The sequence below is a fragment of the Gavia stellata genome, chromosome 17 (genome assembly GCF_030936135.1).
Source record: "Gavia stellata isolate bGavSte3 chromosome 17, bGavSte3.hap2, whole genome shotgun sequence".
NCBI classification, from domain to species: domain Eukaryota; kingdom Metazoa; phylum Chordata; class Aves; order Gaviiformes; family Gaviidae; genus Gavia; species Gavia stellata.
The window spans coordinates 675,737-688,877 of NC_082610.1; the positions used below are offsets into that span (position 1 = coordinate 675,737).

Sequence of the window (13,141 nt, forward strand, 5' to 3'; positions counted from 1 at the left end):
TTCAGAGAAATGGTAACAGGCACCCTGGGGCTGGGGGTGTAATCACCCGTGTGAGTAACACGGGCGAAGCACCTGGGTAGGATCTGCCATCCTTAATTTCCTTTCTAATTGTGGATTGGTGAGGGTTTGGGTGGTTCCCATCACCCACACTGAGATGATCAAATTGCTCTTATCTCAGGGATGTTTCTTACAAACGCTTCCCTTAGAGCACTTCTACCTTACCTCATTGTTTCCTAAGAAGTGTGACAATCTTTAATTGAACAGGCAGATGGTACACCTGAACATTTACTAGCTGTCCCAATTTTTGAGAGTTTGCCTGGATTTTTGAATAAAAGAAAACCACATCTTTTCTTTCAAGCTAGAGAAACAAACCTTCACAGCTCCCACTCTCCCCTTGCTTTATTTCAGGTGCTCCTGAAACATCGGGGGCTGTCACCCCTGCTGCTATATGCAGTGCCTGGGTTTATACAAGCAAAAGATCTGGTCTCAGTCCAAACCATCCTTCTCTGACCTGTGCTCAGGCACCTCTGAACTCTGGTACCAACGTCTGGGGCCATGCCTGACTCTGCTGCACCTTGGGATGGTGCATGGGGCTCAGCTCTGCCTTGGTCCTCAGCTGCAGGCAACTGCAGAGCCAGCAGCACGCACTGCTCTCCCCATCGTGCGTTCGTGGTAGGAATGAGATTGCTCGCTGGAAAGAGGAACGGGAGTTTTGTCGTACTTTTTGAGCACTTTAAAGGCTGTGAAAGCGCATGAGTGGTAGAGATTGGAGCTTAGAGTGTCCCATGTTTCCGAGCTACAGGTCACTCAGAGGTGCTGAAAAGCAACCTCTTGGAAATAGCCGAGCAGTTTCTGTTTCCTACCTGCATGGTGAAGTGGAGAGCCTTTCTCTTGCCCCTCTCTCCTTTTGCTCCTCCGGGCAGATCCCTGAGGAGTTGTCTGTCAGGCAGATGGTGAAGCGGAAGGCACAAGCAGGACAAGCTCTGAGGCTCCTGGGGTTTCGCCGCAGAGTGTCGTTTCCTTCCCCAGCTCCTTCGCCTGAGGTCTCATGTGAACCGAGCGGGGACTTGACTTCCGTGTGGGACTCTCGCCTGCCTTGGGAGGGAGCTGCCTCTGCCTGGCAGTGGGCAGATATCAAGGAGGAGGTGAGCAAGCTGCCCTTCACCCTTGCTCAAAGGAGTGGCAAGCCCAGCACCACCCAACAGAGCAGGCAGGTAACCCTGCCGAGTTCCTCTTGCCAACTCCTGTGCTCTGTCACCCCCATCTTCCTCCTCTGCCCCTCTTGGTGCCAGTGCTGCTTGCTGTATCCTGTGAACATCCCCAGAGGTGTCACAAACAGGGGCCAAGAGGAGGAAGGAGGTATAAGCAGAAGCTCTAGAAAGAGTTAAACTATTTCTTGCAAGGAGGGAAAAAACAGTAAACCTCAAAAGAGAAAATAAAGCTGAGCTGTGCACAACCTGCCTCATTCTTGGGGTGAAGTCTGGGCTCTACAGAAGAGGTTGGATGTTAGAGGTAGGGGATGGGAGCAGCACAGGCTTTGAGAGCGGATGGGATGGGGCCAGGGGTGAGTTTGCTAACAGCCAGGACAAGGAAAAGAGGCAAAGCATGAGCTTGCAGATAAGTGAGGAGACTCTGCTCCACAGGTTTTTTTTCCACTTGAATGCAGCCCTCTTCCTCCCTGCCTTGGACAGTGGCCTGGTTTGCTTTCCACAGCTTTGGTTTCCCTATGTGGCCTCCAGAAACCCTTCCGTGAGCCACAGAGAAAATCTGGCTTCCTGGATGGACTGGACAGAGACTGAGAAATCCTTTCTTCACGCCTCGCTGGCTGGCAAAACAGAACTGGGAGTCGTGTGATTTTTCCCCCATGTATAATAGTGCTGTTGCATGAGGGGCATCAGGGTTTGGCATCAATGATTACGGGAACATCTGCAAGTATTTTAAGAGTCCTTAAGAACAAGTATCCCCTCCCTCCTGGCTGAAGAGGAAAGCATCAAAGTGTGCTCTAATTGTTCCTCCGAACCACAGAGACCTCCTGCCTCCCTGCTCCTTAAAATCTTATCACTTTTAAGTAGATATGATTTACTAGAATATGATTGCTTCAGCCTTTGCTTTCCTGATGGCATTTGTGTTGGGATGCTCAGCCGTAGCCCAGTGGAAATCGTAACCAAATCACTGAGTGCTTTTTTTGTTCACAAAGGCTTGATCCATCTGGACCTATGGCTTGGAGCAGGGTATAACTCTCTTTTTACAAAAAGGGTGAGTGAAAAAGTTGTTATGTGTAAGCCAGGTCTGACAGCCCTCCTTATATCTGTTTTCTGGGTGTTTTGTTGCTTTAGTTTCCAAAATAAGAAGAGCTGCCTTTTCCTGGGTATAGCAGAAGGGCCAATAACTGGTCTGGATTCCCTTGTGCTCTCCAACAGCATTGCTGTGGGTTGCTCTTAAATAAAGCAAGTCCTGGGGGGGCAGTCTGGCTGCGTCCTGGCAGGAAAGGCAGCCAGTATTTCCAGAGTGTCATTCCCAGTCAAGCCAACGTCACTCTGTGGCTTTGCCAAGTGCCTTGAGCGGGCACAGAATCAGACCTGCAAATTAAAAAAAAAAAAAAAAAGACAAGAAAAAGACATCTTCCAAATTTCCTGCTGTGTGTGAAATCAAGAGTAGAGCAGGGGAAGGAGTGAGCAGACCTTTAGCCTCCCAGAGGCAATCTGCAGGGCGGGCCAGGAGGGGAAAGCTGTCTTTATCACCAGCAGCTCTCCATGGGTGTGGGAGAACGTGTGTGTGTGTTTACCTGGAGAGAGAGTGAAGCCTTGTAAGATAGGATCAATGGAGCTTTCCACATCTCCTGACAGAAGACTGAAGATCTTTACAACGTGAGCATTTCTGGGTTAAACGGAAACGGGGTTACGTGTAGGTGGGACAGCCACATCACTCCACCTGCACATCTGTTTCTTCCTCCTGCAAAGTTTGCCGAGTGGGACTGGGAGGACTTTGCTCTCCAGATAGGCCAGCTAATGGAATGCAGGCATCCCGCAGCAGTCCTGAAAACTCATGGGCTTTGCTAGCCAGTGGGGAAGGTGAGTCTGTGCCCGCAGATTGCCTTTGCCTAAGGTATCCGACACCTGCAGCATCTCTCACGGCACTCAGAGGAGACAGTGCACTTTTTCTTCTTCTGTTTAGGAGGAATTTGCTTTTGCCTAGGCAATATTTAGCTCCTTTTGCAGCAAGGTAGGCGACCAAATTGATGGTGTTCCTCTTTCAGCACTTTTCTTCCCAGGCAACCCTCCTGCAATGCGCTGTCTCAGCATTTATTGCTCTTGAGGGACTGGTGCTGAGGATGGCAGCGTCAAAAACTAAAATCGAGGAGGGAGATGAAGTACCTTCCAGTCTATTGGTGAAAAATGTGCTTAAGAGATGAAGTGTTGTGGAGCTCCGATTCATACGTGTGCTGAGGTATTGCAACCGCACAAACAATTTGTAGGCAGCTAGAATTATTTAAGATATTATCACCCTCCGCTGTTTATTGCTGCTGGGGCCGGTCACATGTTCCCATCCTAATCTACTGTGGCATCGCATCAGCCCGATAGTCTCCGACCACTTTGGGCAGTGGTTTGACCCGCACTGGGCGAGTTGGCATCAAAGCTCTCTAGGAGCACTCCCTTGACCTGTTAAACCTGGCTGGATGCGGAGATGGTAATTTCCACCTGAGAAGTGATAACAAACCACTGAGGGCTTTTGTGTATGAAACCAATTCAGCTAGATAGAGGATGCCTGCCTGCACCCTGCCTGACAATGATGCTTTCTGACAGGGAGCTCCTCTTCTGACTGTGCAAAGGCTATCCTGTGTGCAAGCATCCCTAATTTAGGATGGCGCTAAAATATTTATTTGCTCTTTTCAGTTCCCAGGGTCTTGGATTATTATTTTTTTTTCAGGAGAAGAGTTTAAAGGGTATTGCTGTCCTGTATATCTGGCTAGAAGGACATGAAAGATCCTTCAAAAGAGGTTGTTTAGATGTTTTTCAGCACCAAACCACAACTGTCTGGTTAGCAGGGCTGAACCACCTTTATGTCACTCATGAACCGATTTGAAGCAGAGGTTCTTTATCCTGCGCAGGTATGTTGTTGCTCCAACAAAGATAGGAGCATGTGGCTGCTCAGCTTCATATGAGATCCCAGCACTAGAGATATCCTTAGCTACTACAAGAAATTGCAATTCGGTTTGTGTAATGAGTGGCAAAAAATGGGTGGGGAAAATAAAAAAAGAAAAAAAATTTAGAACTTTTTCTTTCTGTCTTCATTTTGAAGACATCAGTCAAAAGCAGATAGAAGTGTCTGGGAAAAACTGCTAAATGAAATGGGCTGGAGAAAACGAATGTAAGGCTTGAATCCTACCTGCTATTGGAAAAGGAGAGGGAAGTCAAGCTTCAAACAGAAGCCAGTGGTGCTGAACTAGCGTATGAAGCCTGACTAATACCTGTTGAACCCGTAGGCTTTAGGATTGATTGTAGTGTCTGTGTTTCTCAGCAGCTAGTAAAAATCCTGTTAGAAAACAGTGCTAATGAGCAAACTGGCCAGAAACTGAGAGCCTGGCAAGAAGAATATGTTGGGTCTGAACACTCAAGCTGCTGTCGTCTAGCTCCACCAACTGTGCTTTGGGGATGGTTCAGCAGGAGTGGTTCTGGTTGGGAAAATTTCCACTTTCTCGGCCAAAAGTTGGTTTGAAATTTGAGACTAAGGCAGGCAGAGCAACAGCCAGTGTGCTGCAGAGAGGCTAGCCCACAGCTGGCTCTGGAGGTGATAGCAGAGTGGCGTACCCTTTCTCTGGCTGCGCGATGTGGTGCTGCTCTGGGTAAAAGTACTGGGAGGCTTCGCTTCACCCCGTAAGTCATGGAAACACAGAAGTCCTGTTGGAAGGGGCTCCTGGAGCTCTCTAGTCCAACCTCCTGCTCAGAGTGGGTGAATTGCCAGCATTAGCTCGTCACGGCTCTGTCTAGCTGAGCCTTGAAAGCCTCCATTGACAGATTCCCCCCCACCCCTCGGGTGACCTGTTGCAGCCCTGCACAACGCTCCTTGTGAAAAAGCTTCTCCTGAAGTCCAACCTCCACTTTCCAACTGCGGTTTATGGCCTCTGCTGCAAAATCTGCTCTGGCTGTATGTTTTTGGCCTCTTGTGCACTTCTGGCTTGCCAGGCCAGCGAGTGTCTCTGAAAAACCGGGTCCTATGATGCCAAAGGCCATTTTGATGTAGAGTTGAGTGGCAGTACAGTTGCTTGCATTCTCTTGTAAAACTGGGGCATTTTCACCCAACCCCTCGTCTGTTTAGTCCATTGGTATCCCTGGAGCTACAGTTGATACATGACAGCAGGGGACGTGGTTTGGGGTGAAGCCCCGCTTGTAATTGAAAAGTACTGGGTGCTTGGGAGAGTCAGTCTCCTTTCCATGCATGAGAAAAGGCTTTTTGTTCTGCCACCTGCTAGCGCGGGAGGCTCTGAGACCTCGGGGACTGCTTTCATGTACTGACACCGTTCAGCCTGCTGAAGAAGCTCTGCTGGACTCACCTCGACGCGTCATTCACAAGGTATCAGCATTTCCCTCCCTTGGAGAACACCTACCTGTCCTGAAGGCCCAAAGCAACGGTGGTGGGCCCGCATCAACGGACACAGGGAGATGAGAGGTCATGAGCAACCAGGAGGCCTGGACCTGACCCGGTGCTTGCTATGACTGCAGAAAGGCGAATCATCGGCTGCCCCGTGAGTATTGTGCGTTTTTTCTTTGATGTTTTGCACATGTCATGGCTACAGGGTGGGGGGAAAAGGGACACCCGAAAGCGTTTATTCACATTTCCTTCGTGAGATGTGGTGGATGCTCCCCACTGTGACGGAAAGCTGTGCGACCTCAGCCTTTGCTTTTGCAGTGGGAGGTGGCATCTTTTGGAACAAGCTAAGTGCCTCCAGGTCTCGTAAAACATAGCGAGGTGGCCAGGAGAGAGTGTTTCAGGTTGGTTGGGGATTGAGTAGCAGCCAGAAGTGTCCTTAGATATCTACAGAACTGTGTTTTTTGGTTTTTTTTTTCTCAAAGGGCAGGAGTCTTCCACCTTCTCAGGGAATCTTTAGTTAAATCCTCCTCACTCAGATGTGGCAACTAACTACACAACTTAAGCTCTCTCTACTAATTGAGAGAGAAAACAAGCAGAAGCGTGGCTTTGCCAACACAGCAAAGCTCCTTTCATACACAAATGGCTCTAACAGTTCCGAGCTGGTGGTTTAGGGCAACTTCTGCCGCCGGAGCCGGGGCGCTCACCAAGCCACAGGCCCCCGTTCCTAGCCCAGCTGGTTGCTGCCATCATGTGGCCACCTCATTTCTCCGCAGTCACGTAAACGTTTCCTCTCATTTCTTCCTCCGTTTCGTTTCTCTGCTCTCGCAGGGCTTTCTCTTTCCCCCATACAGCATCCTTTGGTGCCTTGCGCGTTGTCAGGATGGCTCTAGCATCTTGCCAGAAAGACAGGTCTCCCTGCCTGCAGGCCGGGAGCAGTCTGTCGCGTTTGGGTTTCTTCTGGTCGAAGAGCCTGACCTCGTCTTGATTTCAAAGGATGATTTGGAAAGCTCTGCTGCAGGTAAGAGATCCCACGAGAGGGGTTGAGGAATTATAAGAATACAGCAGGCTTGAGGGCACAGGAGCACACAACACCCTGCATTTGCACTTGTCTCTCAGGGTACGCCCCAGCGTGCACCCCAAGAAGCGAGCTGGCGGCTCCAGCCCTGGCCAGACCCTCTGCATGGAAACAAAAACCTTTGCCAGCGAGACACTCTCACCATTTTGCAAACACAGAAGTGGCCAGACGGTTAGTGTTTCATCACACAAAGAAGCAGGAGTAGCAACAGCCACGGTATCAGGGATAAGACTAAATGGAAAGCACAATCTGGGGTACTTGAAAACCGCAGAACAGTCTGGCAAAGGGCACTTGTCCCTGAATAATTCAAGCCAGTGCGTATAGAATTAAGCCATTTTCTTTAATTAGCATTCTTTGGTCACTTTCACCAAAGGATACAAAACGTCAGCATCAACTGTTGCTACACTACTGCTACAGTTTGCAAATGCCAAGTTTATGTACTCATAGCGTAACACTCTCCTGTCACAGCTGAAAAGGCTGTTTTCTTTTTTCATTCCCCCCCCCCCCCGTCGTATTTTCTTGGAAAGAGAAAACAGCATTCTTCTCTGCCTTTTTTTCCCCCCAGACAAAGCAAATGTCTGCCACCTAGAACAAAGGTATTTCCAGGTTTCACAAGCTCAAGGCACGTTCACCAAAGACGACGTGGGAGCTCTTGACAGTGCTGGGGATGCTTCCTCCTGGGCTGCGGTGAAACAGTCACCGTAACTGTCAGAGTCAACACGCCTAAATTCCCGGTGTGCTTTCAATTAGCCATGCTTCCCTTCTCCCATCCTGCAGTGTTGTTTTGTGTTATCAAAACACTACTTGAACTTCCCTCTCAGGGACTGCTGGACTTTCGGCCATGAGGATATTGGGCAGAGCAAGTCTTGAAGCGTGGTAACGCATCTCCTCGCTCGCCGCCTTGGCCTGGGTCCTGGGCAGCAGCTTCCCCTCGTTGTGGGCACCAACGAGGGGGTGACTCCGCAGCCCTGTGGGGAGCAGCGATGCCGCGGGGCCGCGGGTCCTCTTCCTCCGGGCCGGGGCCTGCGCTTCAGCCTCGGCTTTTACCTGTCGCAGCCCCAGGAGGGGGTCCTTCGAGGCGGCTGTGGAGGGCCCGCAGCATGGCGAGGCTAGGGGAAGAGATGAGGCTGTCATGGAGCGGGAGAGGCCCCTGAGGGAGGAGGCCGCGGCTCCTCAGCGAGGGAGCCATGGCAGGCGACGGGACTGCCGTCGTCGAGGGGGAACGTGAGGGCGGCGGGGCTCCCTCCCGCGGGGGAACGTGAGGGCGGCGGGGCTCCCTCCCGCGGGGGAACGTGAGGGCGGCGGGGCTCCATCCCGCGGGGGAACGTGAGGGCGGCGGGGCTCCGTCCCGCGGGGGAACGTGAGGGCGGCGGGGCTCCGTCCCGCGGGGGAACGTGAGGGCGGCGGGGCTCCCTCCCGCGGGCGAGAGGCGGCGGCGGGGCGGGCTGTGGCGGGGCTGCACCTCAGCAACGGCCGCGGGGGGGGGGGGGGGGGGGGGGGCCGGGCGGTTGCCACGGCAACGGGAGACGCCCCGCCTCACCCCGCCCTTCCCCCGGGAGCGCTCTGCGCTTGCGCCAGGCGCGCGGGGCGGGGCGCGCTCCGCTCCTACGTGGGGTCGCGTCGGGGGCGTGCCCCGCCCCCCTCCCCCCGAGCCCGGCGGCGCGAGCGAGCGCGGGGCCGCCTGAGCGCCTCGTGCGCCCGCCGCCCGCCCCCCCCCCCCACCTCCGCGTGCGCGGCCGGTGCCGCCATGAGGCGCGGCGAGCGGCGGGGCCACGGCGGGGCCCTGGGCAAGGCCGCCCTGGAGGAGCAGCCCCCGCAGCCCAACGGCGGCGCCCCCGCCGCGGTTGCGGAGCGGCCTCCGCCGCCCGGCGCCGAGAGGGAGAGCCCCGGCCTGCGCCGCAGCACCGAGTCCGAGGTCTACGACGACGGCACCAACACCTTCTTCTGGTGAGAGCCGGCCCCTCCTGCCGAGGCCCGGCCGGGCCCCTTCCCGCCCGGCCCCGCCGCCCTGCGCGGTCCCGCCGGCGCCCGGTTCCCCTCAGCTTCCCTCAGCGGGGCGAGGCCCCCCGCTCGGCGGCGGGAGCCGCCGGTCCCTCCGTCGCCTTCGGCGGGACGCCGGTGGCGCGGCGCGGGGCTGCGGGAGCCGCCGAGGAAGCGGGTTGGCGGGCGCGGGGCCCCGAGGGGGGACGCGGAGTTAGGGGCGGTCGGCGCTGCGCTTCGCTGCAGCGGGCGTCGGTGCTGAAAGCGAGACGGCTGCGTCTGAAGGTGCTCTCGGCACGGCGGTACTGCTGGTCGCTGCTTCCCGGCAGCTTAACTGACCGAGGGCAGGCTTTTGGCAGTGGCACCTCTTTCCTCGATCCCGACCGTAAAGCCTTCCGGCTCCCCAAGACCGCTCCTCTCACCGGGTGAGCGCCCGGGAGGGGTCCTCTGGCACTTCGGGAGCCCACCGTCTGCGGGCAGACTTCCCTGCTGGATTCCGGTTGGTTTATCAGCATCGTTTATATGGCCTCCGCCTGCTTCTTCCCCTTCCCTCAGTCTTGGAAGAGGCCTTTGCTGTCCATGTTGTTGCCCGTAACCCTGCTAGAAAGCTGAAGTTGTTACGCTTAAGTTCTGCTGGTCAGGTATTGCGTGTGGTTTTGTGGCATGCTCGGTGCAGAAGACCGTGGCTGTCTGTGTTAGGCCAGATGGGGCAAACCAGGTTTTGTTAAATTCAGTCCTCGCAGGAAGAGATGTGTTTGTACCTAGAAAAGTGCTTCTAAATCCCGTCTTTGCTGGAGTCGTTCCAGAAATCCACTTCAGCACACGTGTGTACACGCGTAGTTTTTCTCTGCGCGTTAAACGCACGTCCTCCTTGATTAAGGAAACCAAGCTGACATTGAAGTCCCTTGTTTGGAATGCGAGCTGAGGGCAACATGATTTGGCTCGAGTTTGACATTAAGGAGTAGAAGGGGAGGGCGCTTGGCTCTCGCCCTGCCAATCTGGGCAGCAGTGGAGCGGGGGGTGTTGATCTTGATGAAGCCGCTGATTCTAGGTGATATTTCTGCCAGTACAAACTGCAAAGAGACACTTCTGGATGCTGCTGGATCGCATGGTGGTCCCTGCAGAAGCCTGACACATGCGAGTGTAGCCGAGGGACGTCGTTGTCTTGAGGGCAAGAGGAACTTTCTTGGGGAGCACGTTAGCGTTGCCACATGTAGGCTGTGTGAGCGACTGAATAACTGGATCCTGCCGAGGCCCGTGGAGTAGTGCCATCTTATAAATGGAAAATGGGTAAAACTGCTGTTTTCTTACTATCTAGTTAAGGTGGCTCTTGCCAGGTGTTTTCTGATGCCTTAAAAACACCTAATGCCATTTTTATTGTAGAACCTCACCTTGTTGCACTGTTTTCCTGTTGTGAAGGTGTGAGGTCAGCATGCAGTCTGCCGCTGGTACAGGATTGTCATCCTAAAATAATGGCTGTAACTGCAGTTAATTTGTCCATGTGAATTGTTCTTTTGGAAGCCCGAATGTGCCACTGTTCTTTAAGGAGCTTCCCCTCTGTCGGCTGGTCCCTTCCAGGAGGGCAGTGCGGACAAGCGTGTTGTCAAATTGTTCCTTAACTTATCTTTTGATTTCATTTTCCCTAGTAGTGTATGTCGCTTGCGCTGGCAGCCAGGAGTTTAAATACTTGTAAAAGTTTCAAGGTTTTTCCTACTGTTACTTTTGACCTGTGCATGACAGTGTTGTGTGTGTTAGCGTATCCTTTGGTAATGACTCAGTTCTTACAGTGGCCGAGAATAAAGATTATACAGAGGAGCGATTTTCTTCCTGTGACCCTTGGTACTCTTCTTGTGCTGCTTGTTACGGAGGTGGTCACAGAAAATGGAAATTTGAGAGAGTAGCTGCCCTCTGGCTTTGCCCGTGTGGAAAAGTATGGAAAGTACCTTTTCTCTGTGAAGTTCAGGAGCTAGGGGATAAGGTTACCCACGTGGCCTGCTCGGTTTGGGAAAACTCAAGAATTTGGGACTTGTAGACACAGTCAGAAATCATTTGAGAAGTAATTCAATTTGCAAAGGTAATTTTACCACTATAAACGCGATCCTTGGGAAAGGTGATACTTTCTAGCTGTCCACCTGCTCTTTTAAAATATTTTTAAAACTTGGAAGAACAAGTTACGTGCTGTATAATACGTCTATTCTTTTTCAGTCTTAATAGCTTGAAACTGGAAAATACTGTATTTTAATTACATAGTGGGAACCTGCTCAGTCAGTACCTTGACAGCTCTTTTTGTCATTGGGAAATGTCAAGGAGAGGAAACGGGAAGAAGCTTTATGAAACGGATTGGCGGTCTCTGTGTCTTTATCCCTGAACTAATTTCAAAACATCTATTACTACTAGAGAGAGCTGGAGGTTGTCAGGCCTGCCGGGCAAGCCGCTGTTCTAGGCAAACGTGTTCACTGTTGTTTCCAGTACCTTTGATTGTTTCTTGCCCGTCTGCTTACAGAATTAACTTTATGAATACAAACAAAGGACCTCTTTGTGACTGAGATTTTGCCTTTTATTTTTTGTACAGTGTGAAGCACAGTAAAACTGATATTTTTACTGAGCTAGCATGGACAAACCACCGGTTTTGTTTGTTTTCGCTTTTTTTAAATATCCCCACATCGAGCTTTCCACAACTTCTCTGTGGCTTGGTTTCTGTAACCTGCGGAAGAGCGAGTGCTGATGTGTCTTACAGGTTTTTGCTACTGGGGCTTTGTTCTGCACAGGAAAAGGTGACTCCAGTAGACGCTGGGGTTTTGTTACCGGTGAGCAGTAACTGTGACAGATGCCGAAAGATACTTGAAGCTGGAAAAAGAGGAGCTTGGGTGTCTTTCTGTGGAGGAGCAAAAAAGCTCAGTGAAATAGTAAATTGATTTCTCTCCACTAAATAAAATAATAAATAAATGATAACTGTAGAGGTGTGCAGCAACGTTTTTTCTAGAGAAGAGGAAACCTTCCTCCCCCTCCTAGCAGCCAGTGACAGGCAGCAGAAGGTGGTGTGGTGTTGAGGGTTTTCATGCCAGCCCAGCCCGGTCTTGGATTGCCAGTTTGGGATCATCTAGTTAGATACTGTGTATGATTTTTCTCCTAAAATTTCTGTGTTACCCCTGATTTCTATATCTGTTTAATAGCTTGTATTTAACCAAAGCGTATCTTTGGTTAAGGCATCCAGTCTTGATTCAAAGATGTTGGGAGGTGCCAGGTTCATCTTTGCCACCACATTACATTGTGACTTTATGGGTTCATTGCTTTTACTGAGGCTTACTTTAATTTAAATCTAATTAGCTTTAATGTCCTCTGTTGGTTACTGATGTGTTTTTGTCTCTCGCATGAAATAATTCTATATTGCCATCATGTGGATATGATAGTTACTAAGGTCATAGTGTGGCAGCAGATATCTATGGAGCTCAGGAAGTTAAAAAAAAAAAAGGAAAAGAAAAGAAAATGAGGGAAATGGTGGGTAGAAGACTCTGTGGCCTAATACAGCTTTCGTAGGAATTGATTCAGCCTGTGTGGCGCAAAAAGTGTAGAAATTGCAGCTAAGGAAAAGGTAGCCTGTAGATGCCTCCGCCTGGATATTTCTCTCGTTTTGTTCTGTATTGCGAGAAGTCTTTCCTGATGGCCAGCACAGGGATATTGCTTTGGAAATGAGGATACGTGTGTGCAAACCAGCCGTTTTTGCAAATACAGGATTGGTATTCAAAACAAAGTATTCCTTACCCATTCCGTGCACATCGTTCTTGTCTCTAAAAAAAAAAACCTTGCAGCAGCCTGAGATTTTCCCAAAGGCTGCCTGGAGGAAGAGGTGAATGATTAATCTGAAAGAGTTGAAGGAGATAGAGGATCTACAAATTGTCGGGACCTTTTTTCTGTACCCTCTCGTGAGGCTTGGCTGCGGCACTTCCAAGGCAACATTCCTTGCTGGAAACTTAACATTTGCCGGATTTCTTTTTCACGCTACAAAAGCTGGCCGCTTTAAAGTGGGCCCTGCTGAGGTTCTGTATTCGCTGATCCACTCTTCTGATTCTCTACCTGGTCAGAGCTGACCAAGTTTAGGCACGTTGCTTAACTTGGGCAGAGAAATCTTGCGTCAGGCTGCTGATGTGTCACCCAGCCTGCGCTTTTTTCGTGTTTAGGTATGCCCTGGCAGTGTCCGCTTGCAGAGCATCCAGGAGGCAGTTGTGCAATCCGACTAAGTCACGTTAGTCGGCCGGGTGTATTAACTCTTGTCGCAGATGAGGGTAGCCGTCCCCCGAGAATTCCGTTGGAGACTGTCATTACCCTTTCCTGAAAGGAGGGGATTGCATAGCTCCTTCAAGTAAGCTGTAAGTGTAGAAGCATCTTTATGCTGAGACCTTGTGAGAGTTTAATGCCCCACCTGGCCTTTAGGCCTAGAGCTCATTCTCTGTATCGGTGCCTTTTTTGTAAACACGCTCCAGCAGTTTTAAGGGGAAT

At 51.4% G+C, this 13,141-nt stretch overlaps 1 protein-coding gene across 1 annotated transcript in view; it reads left to right on the forward strand.

The window, feature by feature from the left end:
* The first annotated feature begins 8,411 nt into the window (after positions 1-8,411).
* PTDSS2 (phosphatidylserine synthase 2) overlaps positions 8,412-13,141 on the forward strand; it is a 44,302-nt gene continuing 39,572 nt past the window's right edge. Inside the window, exon 1 of the mRNA XM_059825795.1 lies at positions 8,412-8,611. Coding sequence (XP_059681778.1) covers positions 8,412-8,611 — 200 coding nt within the window. The remainder of the gene's footprint in view (positions 8,612-13,141) is intronic.